The following is a 25,410-nucleotide window of genomic DNA, read 5'->3' on the forward strand; positions in this document are numbered from 1 at the left end:
AGGAGGGACTGGAGGTGAGGCCCACTCCTCACACTACCTCCCTGAATCTTCTAGGAGGTTGGTGGTCCTGCCCTTCCGACCAGCTTTTTTCCCTGATGAGCAGAGGCGCCCAGGTCCATCATCACAGCTCTCACTGGATCTCCCTCTGCCCTCCACACATGGACACCAGACAGACAGCAAGACTTGTTTATTGAAGACTTCCCAGCCGGCTCTCTCTCTCCCCTGCTGGAGGGCAGAACCCCCAGCTTCCCACCGAGGCCAAGAGGAGTCGACAGGAGCGTGGCTGTGACTCCTCCCTTCTGCCAGGCTTCCCTGCCACACAGCCTGGGCTTCCCGGCTTGCCTCCGAGGCTCCTTTTTCCTCCTCTTACTCTTTTTCTTCCACGTCCTCCTTCTGGAAGTGTGTGATGTAGGCCACCTGATCCTCATTAGGATGGCCAAAGTAAAAGCTCATGTTGCTGTAGGAGAGGCCGCTGAGGTGCAGCACTGGAGGCAGGGAGATGAGCCTGAGACTGGGTGTCACTGCCCCTCTGGCCCAGGCCCCCTCTCTCGCCACTCACCTCTGGTGACATTGACTTTGTTGGCTGCCAAGATGTCCGCCTGAATGCTATCTATATTCATGTACAGATTCTCGGCATTGCTCTGGAGACAGAAGCAAGGGAAACCTGGCTAGATGCCAGGGCAGCCTGGACTTGGAGTTGGGCGTGGGCAGAGGGAGGCTACAGGCTGCAGTCAGGCTCTTAGCCTGACAGGATGGGCCGGAAAGGGAATGGAAGGGTGCCAGGTGGAGAAGCCCAAGCAGGGCAGTCCCTTCTGTCGCCCGCCCCAGCCAGATCTTGTGTGGGGTGTCCATGGGGGTGGGGGTAGGGCGTGAGCTGCAGCACGCGCAGGGCCACTGTTTTGTCCCACTTACTAGGAAGAGCTTGTAGAGTTCCTCCCCCATGGTCTTGCGCACGTTCTCCTCCACCACCGGGAATAACTGCACGAAGTACTGCGGTGGGCAGGCGGGGGTGGGGCGTGACTGCAGTGCCCTCGCGCCCTGCCCGCCCGCCGCCCAGCCGCCCTGTGCACCTCCAGCGTGAGGCTGGCCTGCCGCTGGCTGTTGCTGTGATCCGTGTTGCCCATGGCGGCCATCAGGCTGTGTATCACTCGCAGGTGCAGCATCTCCTCGGCCAGGGTCGTGTTGTGGCGCGCCAGGATCCTGGGCGGGGGTGGGGTGGTTTGGGGGTGGGGGTGGGATTCGGGCTGCGGTGGTAGGGTGGGACCCTTCGGCGGCCGGAGCCCTTCCCCAGCGCCCCGGCAGCGCTGAGCCCGGCTTGCCGCATCCGCCCACCACCTGCGGCCCGCTTACCCGATGGCCTTGGCGGCCGCGGCCTGCTGCAAAAACAGCGGCAGGGGGGCGGTGAGCTCGAGGACCGACGAGTCTAGAGGAGGGAGTGGCCGTGAGACTGGGAGGAGCCCGGTTCTCCCTCCTGCCCCGCCGGCGCCCACCCCCCAATCCAAGCGGATCCCTACCGCTGACGACCTGGGACTGCAGTTTGCTGGTCTCCTTGAAGGACGGTATCAGTAGCGCTACAAGGCCCTTGAGCAGCGCTGGGCACACGTCGTAGTTGACCAGGTCCTTGATCAGCTCGATGGCTGCGGAAGGCAGAGGCGCTGGAGAGGCCGGCCGCTCCACTCACGCCCCATCCCCGCAAGGAAGCACCCTCCCCCTTCTTTATCGACCTTTCGTAGCACCTCTTTCTGGCCAACAATGTGCCAGGAGTGGGGGTAGCTGGCCCTGCCCTCCTGGAACTGGTGGTTAAAGAGAGGGAGGAGGGGGCCGAGGTCTCCGGGGATTCACAGAAGCAGCTAGAGCGGGAAGAGGAAGGGTTTGAGGCTTAGAGGCTGAAAAAGCTGAAGGCCGCGCCGAGGCAGGCCCGCCTTCCGCCTTTGAGGAATCTAGCAGGTTTTGTGGAGGAGGGAGGGGTCGGGTCTTCAGAGGGAGACAGGACGGGGAAAAACAAGGGGTGAGAAGGACACAGAGCAGGTGGGTGGGGATGTGTGGCAGAAAATGAGAGAAGAGGCAAGGCTGACAGAAGTTTAGAGAAACTGAGTTTCTGACGAACCCTTGTCGAGGCCTTGTTTGCCCAGGCTCTGTGCTGAGCACTCTCGGTATCCCGCTGCCGCTCGCAGGCCGGGACCGACGAGGTCCGCTTTGCACCAGCACGGCGACTGTTATCCCCATTTTACATTTGAGGGGATGAGGCACAGAGGGCTAAAGCACTTACCTAGGGTACCACAGCTAGGAAGTGGTGGAAGCAAAAGGAGGGAAAGACTGGGTTAGGAAGGAGGGAGGGGACTAGAGACAGAGCTGGATGGTAATGCGGCGGTATGCCGGATAAACACGGCGGGTGGGGTGGGGTGCGGCGGGGCTTGCGGCGTGAAAGACAGAAATGCACTCTGCCTCAGCTTGAGAGTCAGTGCCACCAGTCTCTCCATTTACTCAGAGACGCAAAGTTGTTTCCCTGATTAGCTTATTTGCATATCAAAATGCAACGTTATGTTATCTGTTTTAATAACTAAAGTTACCTGTTTTGTTTTCTTGTTAGGACATCTTACCCTGTAAGAATGGTGGTGATGATGGTTTAGTCGCTAAGTCGTATCCGACTCCTGCGACCCCATGGACTGGAGCCCGCCAGGCTCCTCTGTCCGTGGGATTTTCCAGGCAAGAATTGCCATTTCCTTCTCCAGGGACATTCCTTCTTCCGGACCCAGGAATGGAACCCCGGTCTCCTCCATTGCAGGCTGATTCCTGCATTGGAGGCGGATTCTTTACTGACAGTTAACCAGGGAAGTAAGAACACATTTAGGGATAATTCTCTACAATGGAAGAAAGGCTTTTGTTTGTACGTGCAAAGGCGCCACGCGTCATAAGGGAGTATCTGGGAGAATGGGCACTGATGGTAGAGAAATACATGCTTTCATGGTTCACTTGCTCTTCTGGTTACCTTTTGTGTCTTAGCAAAGACTTCTGTGAAGAACGATTGAGACTGGTGGTGTGATCTTTTGAGATTTTACTTATTTGAAGCTAAATATGTAGACTTTGTGGACTTCCTAGGTAGCTGATTTGTAAGGAATCTACCTGCCAAGAAGACAGTTTCAGTCCCTGGGTGGGTAAGATCTCCTGGAAAAGGAAATGGTAACCCATTCCAGTATTCTCTTGCCTGGAAAATCCTGTGGACAGAGGAGCCTGGTGGGCTACATAGTCTATGAAGTCACAAAAGAGTCGGACTTAACAACTGAACAATTCCTGATGTGTAGAAATACAAGTAGGTTCTGAAAAGTAGAAGGTAGGACCAACTTGCATTAGAAGGCAGTTTCAAGTTTAAGCTGTAGGTTGGGAAATAGGCTGTCTGGTTCCCTGCCCTCAGCTGTTAAGTGAGGCTCTACAGACATTATTGGGCTTCCCTGATAGCTCAGTTGGTAAAGAATCCACCTGCAATGCAGGAGACCCCGGTTCAATTCCTGCGTTGGGAAGATTTGCTGGAGAAGGGACAGGCTACCAACTCCAGTATTCTAGCCTTGAGAATTTCATGGACTGTATAATCCATGGGGTTGCAGAGTCGGACACAACTGAGCGACTTTTTTACTTTTCTTTTTTTCTACAGAAATTATATAGCAAGCTTACTTGTGAACATAGGTGCAAAAATTCTTCACATAATATTAGCAAGTTGAATCCAGCAGTATGTAAAAAGAATAATGTGCCATCTGGGAATGCACATATATCATCTTCATAGACAAAAAAAGTTGGACAAAATTAAATCTCAATCTGATAAGACCTATCTATAGAAAGCTATAACAAGCATCATACCTAATAGATGAAACATTGGAAACATTCCCTTTTGGATGAGAAATAAGGCAACCTCCCACACTTTTCTCTCCAGGAAATCTTTAGTAAAGAGTAAAAGATAACTCATCTGAAGAGAAACCAGAGTACACTTAGCTACATTTGCCACTGTTTTCTTAACTGATTATAACTCTCCCAGGACTGGTATCTATTCCTGTACTATTATGGCCTTCTCCTCCAGGAAAATCTGTAAAAGAAAATTTTGGAAAAGATGTACTATCCTTCTCTAATCTTTGGAAGAATTTGTGTAAACCTAGAATTTTTTTTTGTTGAATGTTTGATAGAATTCTCTGAAGCTTCTGATCCTATGGAAAAATTAATTACTGATTAATTTTCTTTAATAGTTAGAGGGCTATTTGGGTTTTCTACTTCTGTTTTAGTAAATTTTATTTTCTAGCTGTTTTCATCTAAATTTTCAACATATTGGAAGAAGTTTTCATTATATCATTAAAAATCATTTTAATGAATGTACCGTCTATAATGACGTCACCTTTTAAATTCTTAATATTGATATTATGGGTTTTCTTTTTTTTTTGTATCAGTTCCCTTTGCCCTCATATAGCATGGAAGTAACACAGATGGATTTCATTACAAAGAGGAATCCTGATTTCAGAGAACCTGAATGCTATATAGTAGTCAGTAGGCACGCTTGCCCTTTGCTATAAATGGGGAAACTATCTTTATTTTCCAAAGCTGTTTGCCAAACAAACATCCTTGAAAATGTAGTCTGGAATGAAGAGCAGTAAGTATGTCATTTACAATATATGCAGAAATGTGAAAGACCTGTCTCTATGGGAATTGTCTCCTAGGATTATTTTTCTTCTGTTAGAAGTAATCCTTTAGCAGACATACTGGCTCTGTTCCTGAATTTCCAGGGAAAGCATTCAGTCTTTCGTTATTAAGTATGTTAGCTATAGATTTTTTTTTTCCTGGTAGATGCCTTTTATCAAGTTGGGAAGTTCTTCTCTCTCTCTTTTCCCTTTTTTTTTTTTTTTGGTCATGCCATGTGGCTTGCCGGATCTTAGTTCCCCAGCCAGGGATTAAACCGAGGCCCTTGGAAACGAAAGTGTGGAGTCCTAACCACTGTCCTGCCAGGTAATACCCAGGGAAGCTCTTCTCTAGTCCTATTTTTCTAAGAATTTTTAATTACAAATGAGTATTGAATTTTGTCACATGCATTTTCTGCACTGATTGATCTAATAATGTGATTTTTCTTTAGCCTGTTAACTTGGTAGATTAAATTGGTTGATTTTGGGATATCAAACCAGCCTTGCATTGTCGGAATAAACCTTACTTGGTCTCAGCCTGTTTTTCCCAATCACAGAATCAAAGAATTATCCTCCCAGGAGTAAAATTCTCAAGAATGTCTGGTGCTACCTCTCCCAGTTCTTGGCAGTCTGGGGGCAGGCCTTCTGGGGCAGCCCTTTTCCCTTGTGGGCCAACCTGATTCAGAAACAGCTGGCCACTGCTTCTGCACTTTCTCTTGCATCCAGTTCTACTGAAGTAGTCCTTGCAATCCCAGCTATGCTTCACTCCAACCTCTGATTACTCAGGTATGGTTCTAATTTGGGATCACAGAGACAGCAACAGTGTGGAGGGAAAGCCACCAGCACACTGAGCCTCCCTGGATTCCCCCAAACACTTTTCTGCTTGGACAAAAATGAAGCCTGGGATGCCTCTGGACATTTGGCAGCTCCAGCCTAGTGCCACAATCCCCAAGTCTTTCTCACTTGTTCTTTTATTGTTTGGATGAAACCTTTTCTTCCTTTCTCTTGAATTAGTGCTGCTTGGTTTTGGGGTCTGAGTAGTTATTTCCTCCTTATATTTGACTACAGGGGCCTGGTCAGCAACAGCACAGCTCTCAGTACTAGCTGGGTACTTGGCAGGCACGAGCTGGTGGCACCTTAGGGCCAGGATGGCCTGGGAAAACTGCCTCCCTGTACCTCAGAGAGTTCTTCCTGCTTCGAGAAGTGATTCGGTGAACATTCAGGGTGAAAATGAATGGATGAAGATATTTCAGTGATGTTTCCCTGACCAACAATGGCATTCTCCACCCACGTGGGACCAAGCACTTCAGGAGACAAATATCTGGTTCTGTCTGTTCACTTTACACAAATGCTTGAGGCTTAACTGATTATGTATCTGCTCCTTGATTATGCATGTAGATCCTTTACAAAATAAAAAAAAATTTATTCACTGAATCGCTTTTGATTGAGTTTTAAATTTCACAGCTGTCACTGTTTACACCCAAAGTGCAGTGCTAGTTCCAGCCCAATGTCTCCTAAAGAACCACAGCCAGTTACAGCTCTATGCCCTGTACTAGTTACTCATTGTATCGGACTCATTCAGAAAGCAGAAGAAACAGGAGACCTTTGGCAGCTTTGCCTGAAGCCTGTGGTGCTGACAACATCCAACTGGCCTAAATTGACGCTGCCGTGGATTTAATACTTCCTGAGCATCTTCTCTGTGCCAGATCCCTGTGCTAGGGTTATCAGGAGGCCTAAGATAAAATCCCCGCCCTCAGGGATGACACAGTTCAATGGGGAATACCAGTAAAGAAACTGGCATTTATGATGTGTTAAAAGAGCCATGGGAACAGCTGGGCTGGTGTGAGGGCATGTTGACAGAGAGGGCATGGTGGCAAAGAACTAGCAAGGCCATGAGGAGAAGAGAAGGAAGGAAGAATGTGGCGGGTGCCATGTTGGATAGTGTGTGCCACCCTGGTGGCCAGGCAAGCTGGGAGGTGTGGCTGGCACACAGGGTATAACTGTGTTGGATTCCAAAACTCATATTCTTCTCCATTAAACTAAGCCCCACTGCATCCTCTTTGGTGGAGGACCAGGAAAAGAGACTGTGTGGGCACCATGAGGGAGAGATGGAGGTCAGTGTAGATGTGAGAAATACAAAGACTTGAATTACAGCAGTGGAGACAGAATGAAGGGGGAGCAGATCTGAATGATACTGAGTTAGAGTTGACTGGTCTTGTTAGAAGTTGGTTGAAGGCGGGAAGCAAGAGGAGATGATGACCCACATGTCTAGCCTGCGTTGATTGGGTGCTTGTTTTGCTGAGACTGGACCTCAGAGAACAAAAGGTTTGGAGTAGGAATATCAGAATTCTAATTCTGAACATGGTCAGTGACATCCAAGGGGAGATGTCTAGAAGGCAAGTGAATATGAGCATCAGGTCCTCAGGCTCAGGAGAGATTTCAGCTACACAGCAGCCACCCAGCCACTCTGACCCTCAACCACAAAACCGAAGTAATAGTGATGCCTGCCTCATCAGCTTGTTGTGAGGACTCAATGAGGAAAGAGCTAGAACAGTACTTAGCATATAGTTAATAACTCTATCTAAAGGCGTCATTGTTGTGCGGTCTCTAAGTCGTGTTGACTCTTTGGGACCCCATGGACTGCAGCATGCCCGGCTTCCCTGTCCTTCATTATCTCCCAGAGTTGGCTCAAACTCTTGTCCATTGAGTCAGTGATGCCATCCAACCATCTCATCCTCTGTCATCCCCTTCTCCTTTTGCCTTCAATCTTTCCCAGCAGCAGGGTCTTTTCCAATGAGTCGGGTCTTCACATCAGTTGGTCAAAGTACTGGAACTTCAGCTTCAGCATCAGTCCTTCCAGTGAATATTCAGGGTTGATTTCCTTTAGGACTGACTGGTTTGATCTCTTTGCTGTCCAAGGGACTCTTGAGAGTTTTCTCCAGCACCACAATTCGAAAGTATCAATTCTTCGGCACTCAGCTTTCTTTATGGTCCAATTCTCACATCCATACATGACTACTTGAAAAGCCATAGCTTTGATTGTATGAACATTTGTCGGCAGAGTGATGTCTCTGCTTTTTAATATGCTATCTAGGTTTGTCATAGCTTTTCTTCCAAAGAGCAGGCATCTTTTAATTTCATGGCTGCACTCACCATCCACAGTGATTTTGGAGCCCAAGAAAGTTAAATCTGTTACTGTTTCCACTCTTCCCCCATCTATTTGTGAGCTATTATTATTTCCTTTTTTTTTTTTTTTAAGGGGGCTACTCTCCCTTCGTACTCAAACCCCTCATGTGCATAAAATGAGACTGAAATGATTACCTTCTGACCAGGAGATGTTCCCTGGAATCTAAGCTTACTGGATTGTCTTACCTTTGTATATTTGAAATGTAAATATGTACCAAAAGAACTTTGCCGTGAAAAGCAACATATTTAGTATCAGTATGCTTGTAACTCACTTTAATTAAACTTTGTTGTTTTTGTTTAGTCCCTATGTTGTGTCCAACTCTTTTGCAACCTTTTAAAGAAGCCTCTTCTAAAAAAATAATAAATTAAATTAAAAAGGCCCTTCTATAGCCTGCCAGGTTCTTCTGTCCATGGGATTTTCCAGGCAAGAATACTGGAGTGGGTTGCCATTTCCTGCTCCAAGAGCTATTATTTCTATCATTATACATGGTAATTAAAACCACGGGAGTGGGTGAGGTGCCACAGAACCAAAAGAAAAGAAGAGAAGACAACCCGGGATTGACTCCTAGGAGGAAAAGAAACCAATACCTAAGGGACTGGTGGAAGAACAGGAATGTTTGAAGGGCTAAGAAGTAGAATCCAGAGAGAAAGGAGGAAGCCCAGGACAGTGTGGGTCTGGGAAGGAAGGGATCAGAGTCCTCAGGGAGGAGGATGTGATCAGGAGGGTTTGGAATTGAGAGCTCATGCCCAGTGAGGCTGAGAAGAAGCTCTGCAGGGCCCATGCCCATTAATTTGACAAGTAACACATTGGGTACCTGTCAACCACAGCGCTGGCACTGACTGAGTTGGCAGTAAACAAAACATGCAAGGAGCATGCCACCAACGCTTGAAGGAAACTGCGGTGCAAGGGGAAGGATTCCTCCAATCCAAAGAGGAACCACAGAGCCCATAGCCTGTCAGCACCGAAAGAAAGATCTGTGATCACCTGTCTGATAGATGCAGAAACCCAGAACAAAGACTTCCCCGGGGATCTCAGTGAATAGGACACAGAGCTGTAGCAGCAGGCTTCACGTTCGTGTGTCTCAGAAATGGCACTGCATCTGGGAACTGTGACTCTGTCAGGCAACCGTTTCCAGCGCTCTCAGCTCTGATGAAGTTGGTTTTTACAGCTTTTTGCTCCTGCTGCTGCTGTGTCGCTTCAGTCGTGTCCGACTCTGTGCGGCCCCATAGACGGCAGCCCACCAGGCTCCCCCGTCCCTGAGATTCTCCAGGCAAGAACACTGGAGTGGGTTGCCATTTCCTTCTCCAATGCATGAAAGTGAAAAGTGAAAGTGAAGTCGCTCAGTAGAGTCCGACTCTTAGCAACCCCATGGACTGTTTGCTCCTAGAGCCGGCGAAAACCAATGTCCTGTCCTTTTCTTCACACCCAGGCAAGACTGCCACCTACTGGTCACACTTAAGAAGTCCACCTCAGTGCCATCCATACAGAGCTTTGCTTCCCTTTCCAGTAGCTCTGGGAAATGGCTAACCACTTCAGTATTCTTGCCTGAGAAATCCCAGGCACAGAGGAGCCTGGTGGGCTACACTCCATGGGGTCGCAAAAAGTTGGACTAAAGTTCACTAAAATCTTGCTTACCGCAAGGTGCGGACCAAAAAGAAATATGTCCACAAAGTTTTCAGTATGTCTCCTTTCAAGAGGTGGAGCCCAATTCTCCCCTCTCCTTGTGTGTGTGGTCAGCTTAGTGACTGCCTTCCAATGAAGACAGTAAAACAGAAGTGACATGCCGCTTCAGAATTAGATTATAAAAGATACTGGAGCTTCCTCTTTGCTGTCTCTTGGATCACTTGCTCCAGGAGAAGCCAGCTGACAGGTTGTCAGAACACTCAGGCAGCCCGATAGCAAGATCCACGTGGTGAAGAACAGAGGCTTCCTGCCGACCGCCAGCACTAGCTTGCCAAGTGAGTGAGTGAGCCACCCTGGAAGTGGGTCCTCCAGGCCTGGTCACACCTTTGGGTGATGATAGCCCCAGCTGACCGCCTGACTGCAACCATATGACACACCTGGAGCCAGAACCACTCAGTTAAGCTGCTCCCAGATTTCTGATCCACAAAAACTGTGGGAGATAATAAACGTTTATCTTTTTTTTAGCTACTGGATTTTAGGGTGATTTACTATATGAGCAATAGGTAATGAATATAGATGGATTGATTTAACAGCTTTTGTGGATTTCTGCAAAGTTTGACTATAACGTCTTCCATGTTGCCTTCATGGCAGCAATTTTAAGGAATTTTCACTTGTCTTTGCCTGAGCTCTCTGAGGCTGCGGTGGCAGTGGGTAGGAGCAAGGAGGGGAGACCTGATGAGAGAACTTGCTGGAAGTCACCATGCTACATGGCCTAGACTGCCCATCCTTGAGAGAAGAGGGGGTGGGAGGGGGTTCAGCAGAGAAAGGGAGCACAAGGACCAGAGAAGGGGGCCAATGAAGGGTAAGAAGTGGGTATGGAGGGACAGAACTTCTGAAAACTCAGAAGTTCCGGCTTCTCCCAGCTCTCTTAGGCCCTACCAATACAACCAAGAGGAGCTGCTATACACTTTAGCTTTTCTTTTTTTTTTTTGACTGCCCTGGGTCTTCATTGTGGTGCTTGGGCCTCTCTAGTTATGATGCTCAGGCTTCGTTGCCCCACGGCATGTGGGATCTTAGTTCCCCAACCAGGGATCAAACGTGTTCCCTGTATTGGAAGGCAGATTCTTAACCACTGGACTACCAGGGAAGTCCTTATACTTTAAATATTTAAAGTAAACATATTTTCAGTAAGTTGGTGATTTGGTGAACTGGGCACTCAGCAAATTGGTCATCTGGCCAGTTGATTTTTGGGTAAGCATACATTTGGCAAATTAATTTACAGTGATGGGTCAGTTTCTTATTAAGTCATCCATAGTAATTTGTATGATCGTAAGATAATAATTTATTTGTAACAGATACTAATATATTTACCCACACAGATATATATTTCAGATTCCCAACAGAATTAATTTCTCCTTCCAAAAAAGTTTGTGACTTTGACATTTCTCTTCTTCAGGGAGGGAGACCAGTGAGTGATGATTAAATCCCCATCTGCCACTAATTCCTGGAATAGCAATCCTCCCTGGGAGGAAACTGCCATTTTTCACTTCAGAGTCATTATAAATGGAGATAAATTCCAGGCAGGACCACTTTGGAGAAGTCCCCCCCTTAATTTTAATTTTGACTCTTTTAGGTTGAATGGGGTAATTATTTAAAAAATTTAAAATCTTAATTCTATGGGGGAAAAAAATCCTCAGAAATTAGCGGATGTGGGTGTCAGAACCTCTTCCCTGGTTGTTTCTATGAGAAAGTGAATGGCAGATGAGAATGGACAATCAGAGTCTGCTGCAGTGGGGACCAGAAACCCATGACTTGGTCCCAGGTTTCCTCTTCCACTCTTTGTAAGAACCTGGAAGGGCAAGGCATTCCCCACAACCTTCAAGACGGGGCTCCTGGGGCTCCCTGAACCACAGCTCCTCCCGGGGCCCCTGCATGGCTGTGGGGTAGACGTAATGTTACAAAATCCAGCTCAGCCAGACAGACATATTTCAGGAAACTGCATGAGAATATTGAGAAAGGGAAGAAAGAGGAAGAAAGAAGCTTATCTCACCTAGACAGACATAGAGCCAGGCCCAGGTACCACAAGTCCCACTGCAGTCATTTTAAAACTTGGTCATAAAATTATTTGATCCTCCTCCCATCAAGAGGTAGAAGCTGCTTGCTTCCCTTGAGTCTGGGCAGGAAGTGACACTATGTGACTTATGAAGCTAGGTCAAGAAATGCTATGCAGCTTTGGTCTGGAATATCTTGGAAGCTTGCTCAGGCTGCCCCCTCTCGGAATCCGGCCACTGAGCTCAGAGAAGCCTAAGCCACAGAGCTACAGGGAGAGGCCACATGAAGGTGTGCTGCAGGGCACAGGCCCAGCTCTGAGTCCCACCTTCAAGACCCAGCACAAGTCCCAGTCTGCTGGTGCAGCTCAAGGCTGGGCTAGGGCAAGGCAAGGGAGGCATCTGCCTGTGCTGCAAAATTGAAGGGAGGGGCCAAAACCCAGTAATCAAGAAAGATACTTTTGAATGCAATTAAAAAATGAGTGCAAGGGGCTTCCCTGGTTGTCCAGTGGTTGAGAATCTGCCTCCCAGTGCAGGGGACGAGGGGTTGATTCCTGATCAGCGAACTAAGATTCCACAAAGCTGAGGAGCACTAACTCCTTAAACTGCAACTGGAGAGGCCCTCAAGCCACAGTGACTGAGCCCCTGTGCTCCAGAACTCGTGCTCTGCAGCAAGAGAAGCCACCACAGTGAGAAGCCTGCGAGCTTCAGTGAAGACCCAGTGCAGCCAAAAAAAAAAAAAAGCGAAACAATTTATGATGAACAACCTATCAGCATGTTATATAAAAACAGAATCGGTAAGGGTTTCCCTGGTGGTACAGTGGATGAGAATCCACCTGCCAATGTAGGGGACACAGGTTCAATCCCTGGTCTGGGAAGATCCCACACGCTGCAGAGCAAGTCCTTGTGCCCCAACTACTGAGCCTGTGCTCTAAAGCCCACCAGCCGCGACTGCTGAAGCCTATGTGCCTGACATTTGAGCTCCAAAACAGAAGTCACCGCAATGAGAAGCCTGCACACTGCAACGAAGACCCCCGCTTGCTGCAACTAGAGAAAACTGTGCAGCAACGAAGACCCAAGGCCAACTCCAAGTGAAGTCGCTCAGTTGTGTCCGACTTTTTGCGACCCCATGGACTGCAGCCTACCACGCTCCTCCGTCCATGGGATTTTCCAACCAAGAGTACTGGAGGGGATTGCCATTTCCTTCTCCAGAGGATCTTCCCGACCCAGGGATCAAACCTGGGTCTCCTGCACTGTAGGCAGACGCTTTACCGTCTGAGCCACAAGGGAAGTCCAACACAACGAAAACCCAGTGCAACCAAAAATAAAAACAAAACCAAAAAAAACACAGCTTCAGTAAGAGTGTCACATGGAGCCATACTGGAGCCTGAGAGATAAGCAAAAATCAGTGATGCTCTCTAGCTTCACTCTCGTCCCTGTTGTGGCCCCCACTGTCTTTCAGCTGAGGCCCTGGATATCATGGAGCAGAGATCTCTGCTCCATCACCTTCAAATTCCTGACCTACATAATATGTGACAAGAAAATAGTGATCATTTTACGACACTAAAATTGGGGTGGCTTGTTATAAGAAGTAGGTAACCAGAATACCCATCCTCTGCCTGAGAATCTTACCATTTCCTATCTTCCTTCTCTTTTTCCTCTTCTGAACCCTGTGCCTTGTTCCTAAGAACTCTCAGAAAGAGTCAGTTAAGACACATAGCCTCCATGTAGCCATTTAGGCTAAAAAAAACTAGGTATTTCAAATTATATTCCCATTATCATGACTGTTAGTACAAATTAGGGTATACACAATTCAGTCATCTCAATTTATTCGGTTCAACAAATATTTAAGAGCTTACTCTTGCCAGTACCCTTTAGGCATTAGGGATACAACAGTAAACAGAGAAGATGAAGTCTCAGCTCTTCTGGAATGGACTTTCTAACAGAGGACAGATAATAAACAAATAAATGAGATCATTTTTGAAGGAGATAAATGCTATGATGTAAGATGATGGAGAAAGACCTAGAGGGATGGTGGGAAGGAATGAGGAAGCTCAGAGAGAGTGGTTGGAAGGCCTCTCTCAGAAGTGACGTCTGAGATGACACTTGAAATTTGAGAAGCTGACCATCAGTTCAAGGCCTAAGACTCGGCAAGCCATGGCAAGTATACAGTTCAGGCCAGGTGCAATGGAAAGCTAAGGAGTGATGTTGCCTAATTTATGTTTTAAAATGATAGTGACTGTAGTAGGGGAATGGACTGCAGGGGCCCAGAATGGAAGCAGAAAGATAAACTAGGAGACAGTGAGAGAGTCAAACAACACCCAATTGTGGACATGACTGGTGATGGAAGTAAAGTCCGATGCTATAAAGAGCAACATTGCATAGGAACCTGGAACGTTAGGTCCATGAATCAAAGTAAACTGGAAGTGGTCAAATAGAAGTTGACAAGAGTGAACATCAACATTTTAGGAATCAGCGAACTAAAATAGACTAGAATGGGTGAATTTAACTCAGATGACCATTCTATCTACTACTGTGGGCAAGAATCCCTTAGAAGAAATGGAGTAGCCATCATAGTCAACAAAAGAGTCTGAAATGCAGAACTTGGATGCAATCTCAAAAACGACAGAATGATCTCTGTTCATTTCCAAGGCAAACCATTCCATATCACAGTAATCCAAGTCGATGCCCTGACCTGAAGAAGCTGAAGATGAATGGTTCTATGAAGACCTACAAGACCTTCTAGAACTAACACCCCAAAAGGATGTCCTTTTCATTATAGGGGACTGGAATGCAAAAGTAGGAAGTCAAGAAATACCTGATGAAAGAAAGTGAAAAGTGAAGTCGCTCAGTCATGTCCAACTCTTTTCGACCCCATGGACTGTAGCCCACCAGGCTCCTCTATCCATGTAATTTTCTAGGCAACAGTACTGGAGTGGGTTGCCATTTCCTTCTCCAGGGGATCTTCCCAACCCAAGGATCGAACCTGGGTCTCCCGCATTGCAGACAGATGCTTTTCTGTCTGAACCACCAGGGAATCCCAACCAACTCTTTGTGACCCCAAGGGCTATACAGTCCATGGGATTCTCCAGGCCAGAATACTGGAGTGGGTAGCCGTTCCCTTCTCCAGGGGATCTTTCCAACCCAGGGATCAAACCCAGGTGCAGGTGGATTCTTTACAAGCTGAGCCACAAGGGAAGCCCTAGAAATACTTGGAGTAACAGGCAAATTTGACCTTGGAGTACAGAATGAAGCAGGGCAAATGCTATCAGAGTTCTGCCAAGAGAACACACTGGTCATAGCAAACACCCTCTTCTAACAACACAAGAGAAGACTCTACACATGAAGATCACCAGATGGTCAACACCGAAATCAGACTGATTATATTCTTTGCAGCCAAAGATGGAGAAACTCTATACAGTCAGCAAAAACAAAACTGGGAGCTGACTGTGGCTCAGATCATGAACTCCTTATTGCCAAATTCAGACTTAAATTTCAGAAAGTAGGGAAAAACACTAGACCATTCAGGTATGACCTAAATCAAATCCCTTACAATTATACAGTGAAAGTGAGAAATAGATTCAAGGGATTAGATTTGATAGACAGAGTGCCTGAAGAACTATGGACAGAGGTTCGTAACATTGTACAGGAGACAGGGGTCAAGACCATCCCCAAGAAAAAGAAATGCAAAAGGCAAAATGGTTGTCTGAGGAGGCCTTACAAATAGCTGAGAAAAGAAGAGAAGCGAAAGGCAAAGGAGAAAAGGAAAGATATATCCATTTGAATGTAGAGTCCCAAAGAATAGCAAGGAGAGATAAGAAAGCCTTCCTCTGTGATCAGTGCAAAGAAATAGAGGAAAACAATAGAATGGGAAAGACTAGAGATCTCTTCAAGAAAATTAGAGATACTAAGGGATACTAACAGATCTTCACAACCTAGATAGTCATGATGGTGTGATCACTCACCTAGAGCCGGACATCCTAGAATTCAAAGTCAAGTGGGCCTTAGGAAAAATCACTATGAACAAAGCTAGTGGAGGTGATGGAATTCCAGTTGAGCTATTTCAAATCCTGAAAGATGATGCTGTAAAGGTGCTGCACTCAATATGCCAGCAAATTTGGAAAACTCAGCAGTGGCCGCAGGACTGGAAAAGGTCAGTTTTCATTCCAATCCCAAAGAAAGGCAATGCCAAAGAATGCTCAAACCACTGCACAATTGCACTCATCTCACATGCTAGTAAAGTAATGCTCAAAATTCTCCAAGCCAGGCTTCAACAGTACATGAACAATGAACTTAGAAAAGGCAGAGGAACCAGAAGTCAAATTGCCAACATCTATTGGATCATCAAAAAAGCAAGAGAAGTTCCAGAAGACATCTATTTCTGCTTTACTGACTATGCCAAAGCCTTTGACTGTCAAAGCTTTTGACTGTGTGGATCAAAACAAACTGTGGAAAATTCTTAAAGAAATGAGAATACCAGACCACCTGACCTGCCTCTTGAGAAATCTGTATGCAGGTCAGGAAGCAACAGTTAGGACTGGACAAGGAACAACAGATTGGTTCCAAATTGGGAAAGGAGTATGTCAAGGCTGTATATTGTCACCCTGCTTATTTAACTTATATGCAGAGTACACCATGAGAAACACTGGGCTGGATGAAGCACAAGCTGGAATCAAGACTGCTGAAAGAAATATCAATAAACTCAGATACACAGATGACACCACCATTATGCAGAAAGTGAAGAACTAAAGAGCCGTCTGATGAAGGTGAAAGAGGAGAGTGAAAAAGTTGGCTTAAAAGTCAACATTCAGAAAACTAAGATCATGGCATCTGGTCCCATTTCTTCATGGCAGATAGTGGGGAAACAATGGAAACAGTGAGAGAATTTATTTTGAGGGGCTCCAAAATCACTGCAGATGGTGACTGCAGCCATGAAGTTAAAAGATGCTTGCTCCTTGGAAGAAAAGTTATGACCAACCTAGACACCATATTAAAAAGCAGAGACATTACTTTGCCAACAAAGGTCCATCTGGTCAAAGCAATGGTTTTTCCAGTATTCATGTCTGGATGTGAGAGTTGGACTACAAAGAAAGCTGAGTGCCAAAGAATTTATGCTTTTGAACTGTGGTGTTGGAGAAGACTCCCTTGGACTGCAAGGTGATCCAAACAGTCCATCCTAAACGAAATCAGTTCTGAATATTCATTGGAAGGACTGATCTGTAGCTGAAACTCCAATACTTTGGCCATCTGATGGGAAGAACTGACTCATTGGAAAAGACCCTGATGCTGGGAATATTGAAGGCAGAAGGGGACAACAGAGGATGAGATGTTTGGATGGCATCACGGGAGTTGGTGATGGACAGGGAGGCCTGGTATGCTGCAGTCCATGGGGTTGCAAAGAGTCGGACATGACTGAGCAACTGAACTGAACTGAATTGACAGAGCAAATTCCTAGGCAGGTTGAGAAGAAGTACAGGGTCCTCGAGGAAGAGAAAAGGGTCTGGGGCTCTCAAAGAGGAGATAGGGGTCTGGAATTCTCAAGGAGGAGGAAAGGACAAAAGCTTTTTTCTACATTCCTTAGTAAGGATTATATAACAATAATGTATCCTGCTTGAGGACATGTTTCTCCTTCCGGAACACCTTCTGACTAATCCTGTTATCTTAAAATGTATATTATGGGAGTGGGTCTAGTAAGGTCTTTACAACCTTGAGACATTCTTTTGCTTTATTGTAATAACCAATTAAAAAGTATATAATTTCCTTGCTAAGACTAGGGGTTGGGGCACTCTCTGTCCCCTTCTGATGTCTGTGTCAGAAGTTTTATCTGTCCCTTTCTCACTTTAATAAAACTCTGCTACACAAAAGCTCTTGAGTGATTAAGCCTGGTCCCTGGTCCCGAAGTGAAATCTTCTTCTTTGGAGATCACAAATCTGACACCATTCACTGTAAATCATCATCTTGGGTACTCATCTGGGATCTTCAGAACAAGGTAAGAACACTGAGAGCTCTAGACTCCCTGCTTTCTCAGTATACACATTTCCTGCTTTGCTTTACTAACTCTACAGTGTGCCTGTGTGAACGAATGACGTGGCCTGCTTAAAGCAAGTGATGAGCCCTGCTCTGCAGTTTTGCGGTGCCTCCTAATGACTGAAGGCAGCCCCAGAAAGGAGAACCCTGTCGGGAGATTAATCCAACCTGCCAATGCCAAGAGATACCCAAGGTCCCTGTGAGGAGAGCTGCCGGAAATGGGTGAAGCGTGTGGACCGAACTTTCCTTTCGCAGTCACCTTTTCCTGGTCTCTTTGACCATTTCGTAATTGCTTGGGGAATTAGAACTGCTAACCTAATCTGTCGGATCAGGACTTTCAAGGGACTTGTGATCCATGCTGTTACTATGTACTTTTACTTAGACCCCATGTATGGAAGCGCCTAGCCTTGCTAGGAGCCAAAAATTACAAGAGCACATTTGGGAGTGAGGCAGAGCTCTAGCTCCAGGAATGTCTCTCAGGCTAGAGGTCTCTCTCTTGGCTGCCTGCCTCAGGGGCCAGCGACCTAAAAGTGAGTCTTTGTTATGGCTGTGCCTCCGATCTAAGTGGATAGAAGCACTGCTGGTGACCATAAGGATTCTGAGGACACAGGTTGGGAACTGCAGGATGTGGTCAGATTGAAAGTGCAATGGGCGTCTTCCTTTGGTAGCACTAGCTCTTAGTGGACCAGAGGAGGCTCTTCAGTGGCTTTTGTCCCAACTCCTTAGATATTCTTTCTGTGGAATCTGTGGGAATGAGCTGGAAGGACTGACTCTAATAACTCAAGGACAAAAATAACTTTTTCCTCACTGGCCAGCCCTTCACCATCTCTTTTGCTATCACTTATACTGGTGCGGTGACGCTTGGAAGGAACATGTTGGTTTTATGTTTGTACCGGTTTTATTGTGGTCAGGAATATACTCAGGGTCATGCACAGGCACTCAGGAGATGAATGTTTCTCCCAGCAGCCTTAGCTCAGGAGGCATTCTGGAAGGTCACTCTGATTGCACCCCAGGTGCCAACAGAGGTGAGCAAGGTTTTAATGGTGAGGAACTGGATGTCAGTCAGGGATGCTATCAGGTCTACCCCTGGCTCATCTCCACCCCATCTCGGTGGTAGAGCCAGGGGGAACGAGTATGGTGCCTGCATTGGTAAGGGACAGACTAAGTCCGACCAGGGAAGGAAAGCTTCGGTGTAAAGTCTGTCTATACCCCCATCTAGAGCAGGGAGGGATACCTCTGGTAGAAAGATGCACTGGTCATTTTTTTTTTCTCCCTTACAGATGGTAGCTAACAATTCCAGCCTCACTCCTTTGAACTGTATCTTGAAAAACTGGGACAAGTTTGATCCCCAGAGTTTAAAAAAGACATGCCTGATCTTCTGTGATACCGAATGGCCACGGTATCCATTGGAGGATGGTGAATGGTGGCTGGTTGGAGGGTCTCTTAATTATAATACTGTTTTACAATTAGACTTGTTCTGTAGAAAACAAGGGAAATGGATAGAAGTGGCATATATGTTGCCCTTCTCTCTGCGAGACACGGCGGACTTATGTCCTAAGGGCATAGATTTGGATATGAAACCTTCAGCTCCCCCTGGTCCTCCTACTTTGCCCCCATACCCGAGGCTCCAAACTGAGCAAACTGAAAGTCAGGGAACACCCCCAGGAAGGGTTGCCTTGGTCTCAGTAAAAGCCCAAACTGAGATTCAGACCACCCATTTAGAGTTCCAAACAACCCCAAGGGCCTCACCAGCAACCTATAGCATATCTGAGCAGAGAATTAGATGTAGTGTCACCTGGGTGGCCACACTAAGTATAATCACAGCAACTGCTTTATTAACACTTGAAGCTCTCAAAATTATCAGCGGGTGAAATCTTACTGTACTGATTTCTCATGATGTGAGTGGAATCTTAAACTCTAAGGTTAATACCTGGATGACAGACAGTAGGCTTCTTAAATATCAGTCATTGCTGTTAGAAGGACCAATAACTAACCTTAAAGTTTGTGGAAACTTAAATCCTGCCCCTTTCCTCCCTGAGAAAGAAAATGAAACACCTGATCATGATTGTTCCCAGTTTCTAACTTTAAACTATGCAGCTCAGGAGGATCTGACGGATACCCCATTAGACAATCCTGACATGGAAATATTTACAGATGGCAGTTCTTTTGTTTGGGATGGGAAGTGTAACGCAGGTTATGCCATGGTGATGGCTGAACAGGTTTTAGAAGCAAAATCTCTCCCCCAGGAAATGAGTGCTCAGCTAGCAGAGCTTGTGGCTCTGACCCGAGCTCTAGAGTTAAGCAAAGGGCAGCAAGTAAATATCTACACTGATTCTAAGTATGCTTATTTGACTTCACAGGCTCATGCTGCAATATGGAAAGAAAGACAGTTTAAAATGGCAACAGGAGAACCTATTAAGCATTTCAGAGAGCTTGAGAGACTTTTAATGGTATACATTGTTCTAAAGAAGTAGCTGTTATCCATTGCAAAGGGCACAGCAGGGATGGGAGTAAAGCAGCCTAAGGTAATCAGCTGGCTGACTGTCAAGCCAGAAAGGCGGTGCTTTGTGAAACCGCCTCACTGCAGACGCCTTTGATCTGAACAGGTCCTGTGGAACAGGAAAAACCACAATATACTAAGGAAGAATTTAAAAGATATGAGAAAAGAGGAGCAAAGATTACCGATAAAGGATGGTTACAGTCTAAGGATGGATGATTAATAATTCCTGAAAATGCTCAATGGAAAATTCTTAAGGGTTTATACCAGAGTTTTCATTTAGGTGCTGAGAGTACTTACCAGATGGCTTCTCGTTTGTTTGAAGGTGGAAGTGTAATGAAAACTTTAAAGAACATTATCAAAAGATGTGAGGTTTGTCAGAAAAATAAACACTGGAAAGCTAGCAAAATCTGGGTGGAAAATATCCTGGAGAGGAGGAAGTGGAAGTGGAAAATATCCTGGAGAGGACTGGGAAATTGGTTTTACTTATATGCCAAAAGCTAATGGGTATTCTTGCTTACAGGTTTGGGTGGATTCTTGCTTACTGGATGGATCGAGGCTTTTCCCTGTCATAGTGAACAGGCTAAGGAGGTTATACGAATTTTAATCCATGAAATTTTTCCCAGGTTTGGGCTGCCACAGAGCCTTCAGAATGACAGTGGCTCAGCCTTTAAAGCTGCTGTAACTCAGGGGGTGTCAAAAGCTCTAGGAATAGAATATTACTTACACTGTTTGTGGAGACCCCAATCCTCAGGAAAGGTTGAGAAAGCTAATGACATTATTAAGAGACATCTGCGCAAATTAACTCAAGAGATGCAGGACAATTGGCTTAAAGTTCTACCCATAGCTTTAATGAGGGCTTGAACTGCTCCCCAAAAGGAGGAACTGTCCCCCTTTGAATATATTTATGGAAGACCTTTCTTACGCACAGACATTGTTATAGACCCTGAAGCCTTGGAATTAGCTAATTATGTAACTCAGCTCTCAGCTTTTCAACAGGCATTAATGGAACTCTGGAAGGTGACTCCTGACCCAGCCTCTGAGTCAAGCAAGCCTCTCTTTGAGCCAGGAACTGAGGCCCTGATTAAAAACACTGGGATCTGGGGGCCAATCCCTCGAGCCCCTCTGGGAAGGCCCTTGCCAGGTTATTCTTTCTTTTCCCACAGCAGTCAAAGTGCCAGGAATTGATTTGTGGGTACATCACACTAGAGTTAAGAGGTGGCACCCTGGCCAGAACTAAATGATGTCATTTTATGTCTTTACTTGCTATGCTCTGACTTTGTACTTTTCAAATGGGCCTGATAATCTATGTCAGCCTGCTTCTGCTGACTCCAAAAATCCTGGGTCTGCCGTTTGATCCTCAAGACAATGCCTTCCTGTCCTGGGCTCACTCCTATGCTGCGTTCCACAATCGGTCTAACTGCTGGGTCTGTGGAGCACTCCCCTCTTCATCAGTGGAAGGCCTCCTGTGTGGGTTTCTCCACTTCAAGGAAAGGACTTCTTCAACTCTGAAGATACCTTCACCAACAACAATCATACGTCATGCCTCTTCTTGACCTGATGACATCTAACAGTCCTAAGAGGGACTGTTGTACCTTAACTATGGACATAATGTGACTTTTGATTTTAATTAAGTTTTAACTTGGCTTAATGACTATTTTGCCTTATATCTGTAACTGTAAAACAGGGTTTGTTTCTAACTGTCTGAAAGCTTTTAAGTTACAAATGGTTGTCCAGGCTCCTGTGAGTGCCACAGCCACCTCCAACTATTACTTGGGGACTCTGGATCAGAGACTCTCAATATGAGGGTTAGGAGAATATGTTGCTTCAACAATTTAGGGATGGAAGGAAGTAGTTATGGAACGAAATGACGCTCCTTTCCCTTGGCAACATAATTCTCCTAAAAGAAAAGGGGGGAATGAGAGAGTCAATTCCTAGGCAGATTGAGAAGTCCAGGGTCCCCAAGGAGGAGAAAGGGGTCTGGGGCTCTCAAGGAGGAGATAGGGGTCTGGAATTCTCAAGGAGGAGGAAAGGACAAAAGTTTTTTTCTACATTCCTTGGTAAAGATTATATAACAATAATGTATCGTGCTTGAGGACATGTTTCTCCTTCCGGAACACCTTCTGACTAATCCTGTTATCTTAAAATGTATATTATGGGAGTGGGTCTAGTAAGGTCTTTACAACCTTGAGACATTCTTTTGCTTTATTGTAATAACCAATTAAAAAGTATATAATTTCCTTGCTAAGACTAGGGTTGGGGCACTCTCCCTCCCCTGCTGGTGTCTGTGTCAGAAGTTTTATCTGTCCCTTTCTCACTTTAATAAAACTCTACTTCACAAAACCTCTTGAGTGATCAATCCTGGTCCCTGGTCCCGAAGTGATTTTTTTTTAGTGATCACAAATCTGACACCATTCACCATAAGCTATCAACAGGATGGTGGGTTAGCCTAGGTGATCACAGTGGGAACAGAGAAGGTAAGTGGAGGCAGAGCCTTGAGGACTTGACAAGGATGGAATGGGTGGGAGGTGAGAGAAAGTTGGTCGTCTGGTATCAGTCCTATACTTTTTCTTGAGCAATTGGGTTGGTGGTGGTAGCTTTTACTGAAAATAGGAGAAAGAACAACTTTGGGGAAGAAAATAAGACAGGAGGGAAGAGGGCAGGGCACAACTTTTAAAGGATGACATGGATGTTGAGAAAAACAGGATACGACAAAAGCTGGTTAGACTCTACTAGGCCCAAGATGGTGAAAGATTCAACTTCCAATAGACTTTGAGCTTCATTATACACTCATTGGAATACATTCAGTTCAGTTCAGTTCAGTCGCTCAGTCGTGTCCGACTCTTTGCGACTCCATGACCTGCAGCACACCAGGCCTCCCTGTCCATCACCAACTCCCGGAGTTCACTCAAACTCACGTACATCAAGTCAGTGATGCCATCCAGCCATCTCATCCTCTGTTGTCCCCTTCTCCTCCTGCCCCCAATCCCTCCCAGCATCAGAGTCTTTTCCAATGAGTCAGCTCTTCGCATGAGTTGGCCAAAGTACTGGAGTTTCAGCTTTAGCATCACTCCTTCCAAAGAACACCTAGGACTGATCTCCTTTAGAATGGACTGGTTGGATCTCCTTGCAGTCCAAGGGACTCTCAAGAGTCTTCTCCAACACCACAGTTCAAAAGCATCAATTCTTTGGCGCTCAGGTTTCTTCACAGTCCAACTCTCACATCCATACATGAACACAGGAAAAACCACAGCCTTGACTAGATGGACCTTTGCTGGCAAAATAACGTCTCTCTGCTTTTCAACATGCTATCTGGGTTGGTCATAACTTTTCTTCCAAGGAGTAAGCGTCTTTTAATTTCATGGCTGCAGCCACCATCTGCAGTGATTTTGGAGCCCCCAAAAATAAAGTCTGACACCATTTCCACTGTTTCCCCATCTATTTCCCATGAAGTGATGGGACCAGATGCCATGATCTTCGTTTTCTGAATGTTGAGCTTTAAGCCAACTTTTTCACTCTCCTCTTTCACTTTCATCAAGAGGCTTTTTAGTTCCTCTTCACTTTCTGCCATAAGGGTGGTGTCATCTGCATATCTGAGGTTATTGATATTTCTACCGGCAATCATGATTCCAGCTTGTGTTTCTTCCAGCCCAGCGTTTCTCATGATGTACTTTGCATAGAAGTTAAATAAGCAGGGTGACAATATACAGCCTTGATGTACTCCTTTTCCTAATCGGAACCAGTCTGTTGTTCCATGTCCAGTTCTAACTGTTGCTTCCTGATCTGCATATAGGTTTCTCAAGAGGCAGGTCTGGTATTCCCATCTCTTTCAGAATGTTCCACAGTTTATTGTGATCCACACAGTCAAAGGCTTTGGCATAGTCAATAAAGCAGAAATAGATGTTTTTCTGGAATTCTCTTGCTTTTTCCATGATCCAGCGGATGTTGGCAATTTGAGCTCTGGTTCCTCTGCCTTTTCTAAAACCAGCTTGAACATCTGGAAGTTCACGGTTTACGTATTGCTGAAGCCTGGCTTGGAGAACGTTGAGCATTACTTTACTAGCGTGTGAGATGAGTGTAATTGTGCGGTAGTTTGAGCATTCTTTGGCATTGCCTTTCTTTGGGATTGGAATGAAAACTGACCTTTTCCAGTCCTGTGGCCACTGCTGAGTTTTCCAAATTTGCTGGCATATTGAGTGTAGCACTTTCACAGCATCATCTTTCAGGATTTGAAATAGCTCAGCTGGAATTCCATCACCTCCACTAGCTTTGTTCATAGTGATGCTTTCTAAGGCCCACTTGACTTCACATTCCAGGATGTCCGGCTCTAGGTGAGTGATCATACCATCGTGATTATCTTGGTCGTGAAGATCTTTTTTGTACAGTTCTTCTGTGTATTCTTGCCACCTCTTCTTAATATCTTCTGCTTCTGTTAGGTCCATACCATTTCTGTCCTTTGTAATACATTAGCACATGCTAAATAATACACCCACAGGCCCCATGACAGCTCCAAGGCTGACCTTAAAAGGTCAAAAAATGGGTGGTGACCCAATTGTTAGAAATCCTCACTCCTTCCCTCAAATAAATAATCCTCCCAGTTAATAGCCTATGAAATGACCCAGCCCATAAAAACTAACCTCTTCTGCACCCAAGGAAGGCTCAAACTTTCTGAGTCTGACTATATTCTGCCTATGGAATTCAAATCTCTGCTTTCACTTTACTTTGACTCACTCTTGAATTCTTTCCTGGGAGAAGCCAAGGACTCTCACTTGGTGCCCTGTCCCAGGGATTCTCCACAGACCTAGGATATGATCATTCTCTCGTTCTCCTAGAACAAAAATCAAGAGTTCTGTTTTGGCTATACATTTCAGATGTTATTAGACATTTATGGAGATTTCAGAGGAGAGATCAGGCCAGACGTACAGACTTGGTAGCTGAATACATAACATATACATGTGGTGTGTAAAGCCATGGGACTAGACAAAATCACTTTGCTGACAAAGGTCCATCTAGTCAAAGCTAGGTTTTTCCAGTAGTCATGTATGGGTGTGAGAGTTGGACCATAAAGAAGGCTGAGCACCAAAGAATTGATGCTTTCAAACTGTTGTGCTGGGGAAGATTCTTGAGAGTCCCTTGGACAGCAAGGAGATCAAACCAGTCAATCCTAAAGCAAATCAACCCTGAATATTCATTGGCAGGACTGATACTGAAGCTGAAGCTCTAATATTTTGGCCCCCTGATGTGAAGACCTGACTCACTGGAAAAGAACTTGATGCTGGGAAAGACAGAGGGCAGGAGGAGAAGGGGGCAACAGAGGATGAGATGGTTGGATGGCATCAGTGACTCAGTGAACATGAGTTTGAGCAAACTCTG

General features: G+C 45.8%; 1 protein-coding gene across 1 annotated transcript in view; it reads right to left on the reverse strand.

The window, feature by feature from the left end:
- Positions 1-294: 294 nt before the first annotated feature.
- Positions 295-25,410, reverse strand: part of ARMH1 (armadillo like helical domain containing 1) — a 42,209-nt gene continuing 17,093 nt past the window's right edge. Inside the window, exons 6-11 of the mRNA XM_068966327.1 lie at positions 1,515-1,637; positions 1,351-1,423; positions 1,071-1,200; positions 913-990; positions 560-641; positions 295-485 (exon numbers count right to left, since the gene is read on the reverse strand). Coding sequence (XP_068822428.1) covers positions 367-485; positions 560-641; positions 913-990; positions 1,071-1,200; positions 1,351-1,423; positions 1,515-1,637 — 605 coding nt within the window. The 3' untranslated portion in view covers positions 295-366. The remainder of the gene's footprint in view (positions 486-559; positions 642-912; positions 991-1,070; positions 1,201-1,350; positions 1,424-1,514; positions 1,638-25,410) is intronic.

The sequence above is a fragment of the Capricornis sumatraensis genome, chromosome 2 (genome assembly GCF_032405125.1).
Source record: "Capricornis sumatraensis isolate serow.1 chromosome 2, serow.2, whole genome shotgun sequence".
NCBI lineage: Eukaryota > Metazoa > Chordata > Mammalia > Artiodactyla > Bovidae > Capricornis > Capricornis sumatraensis.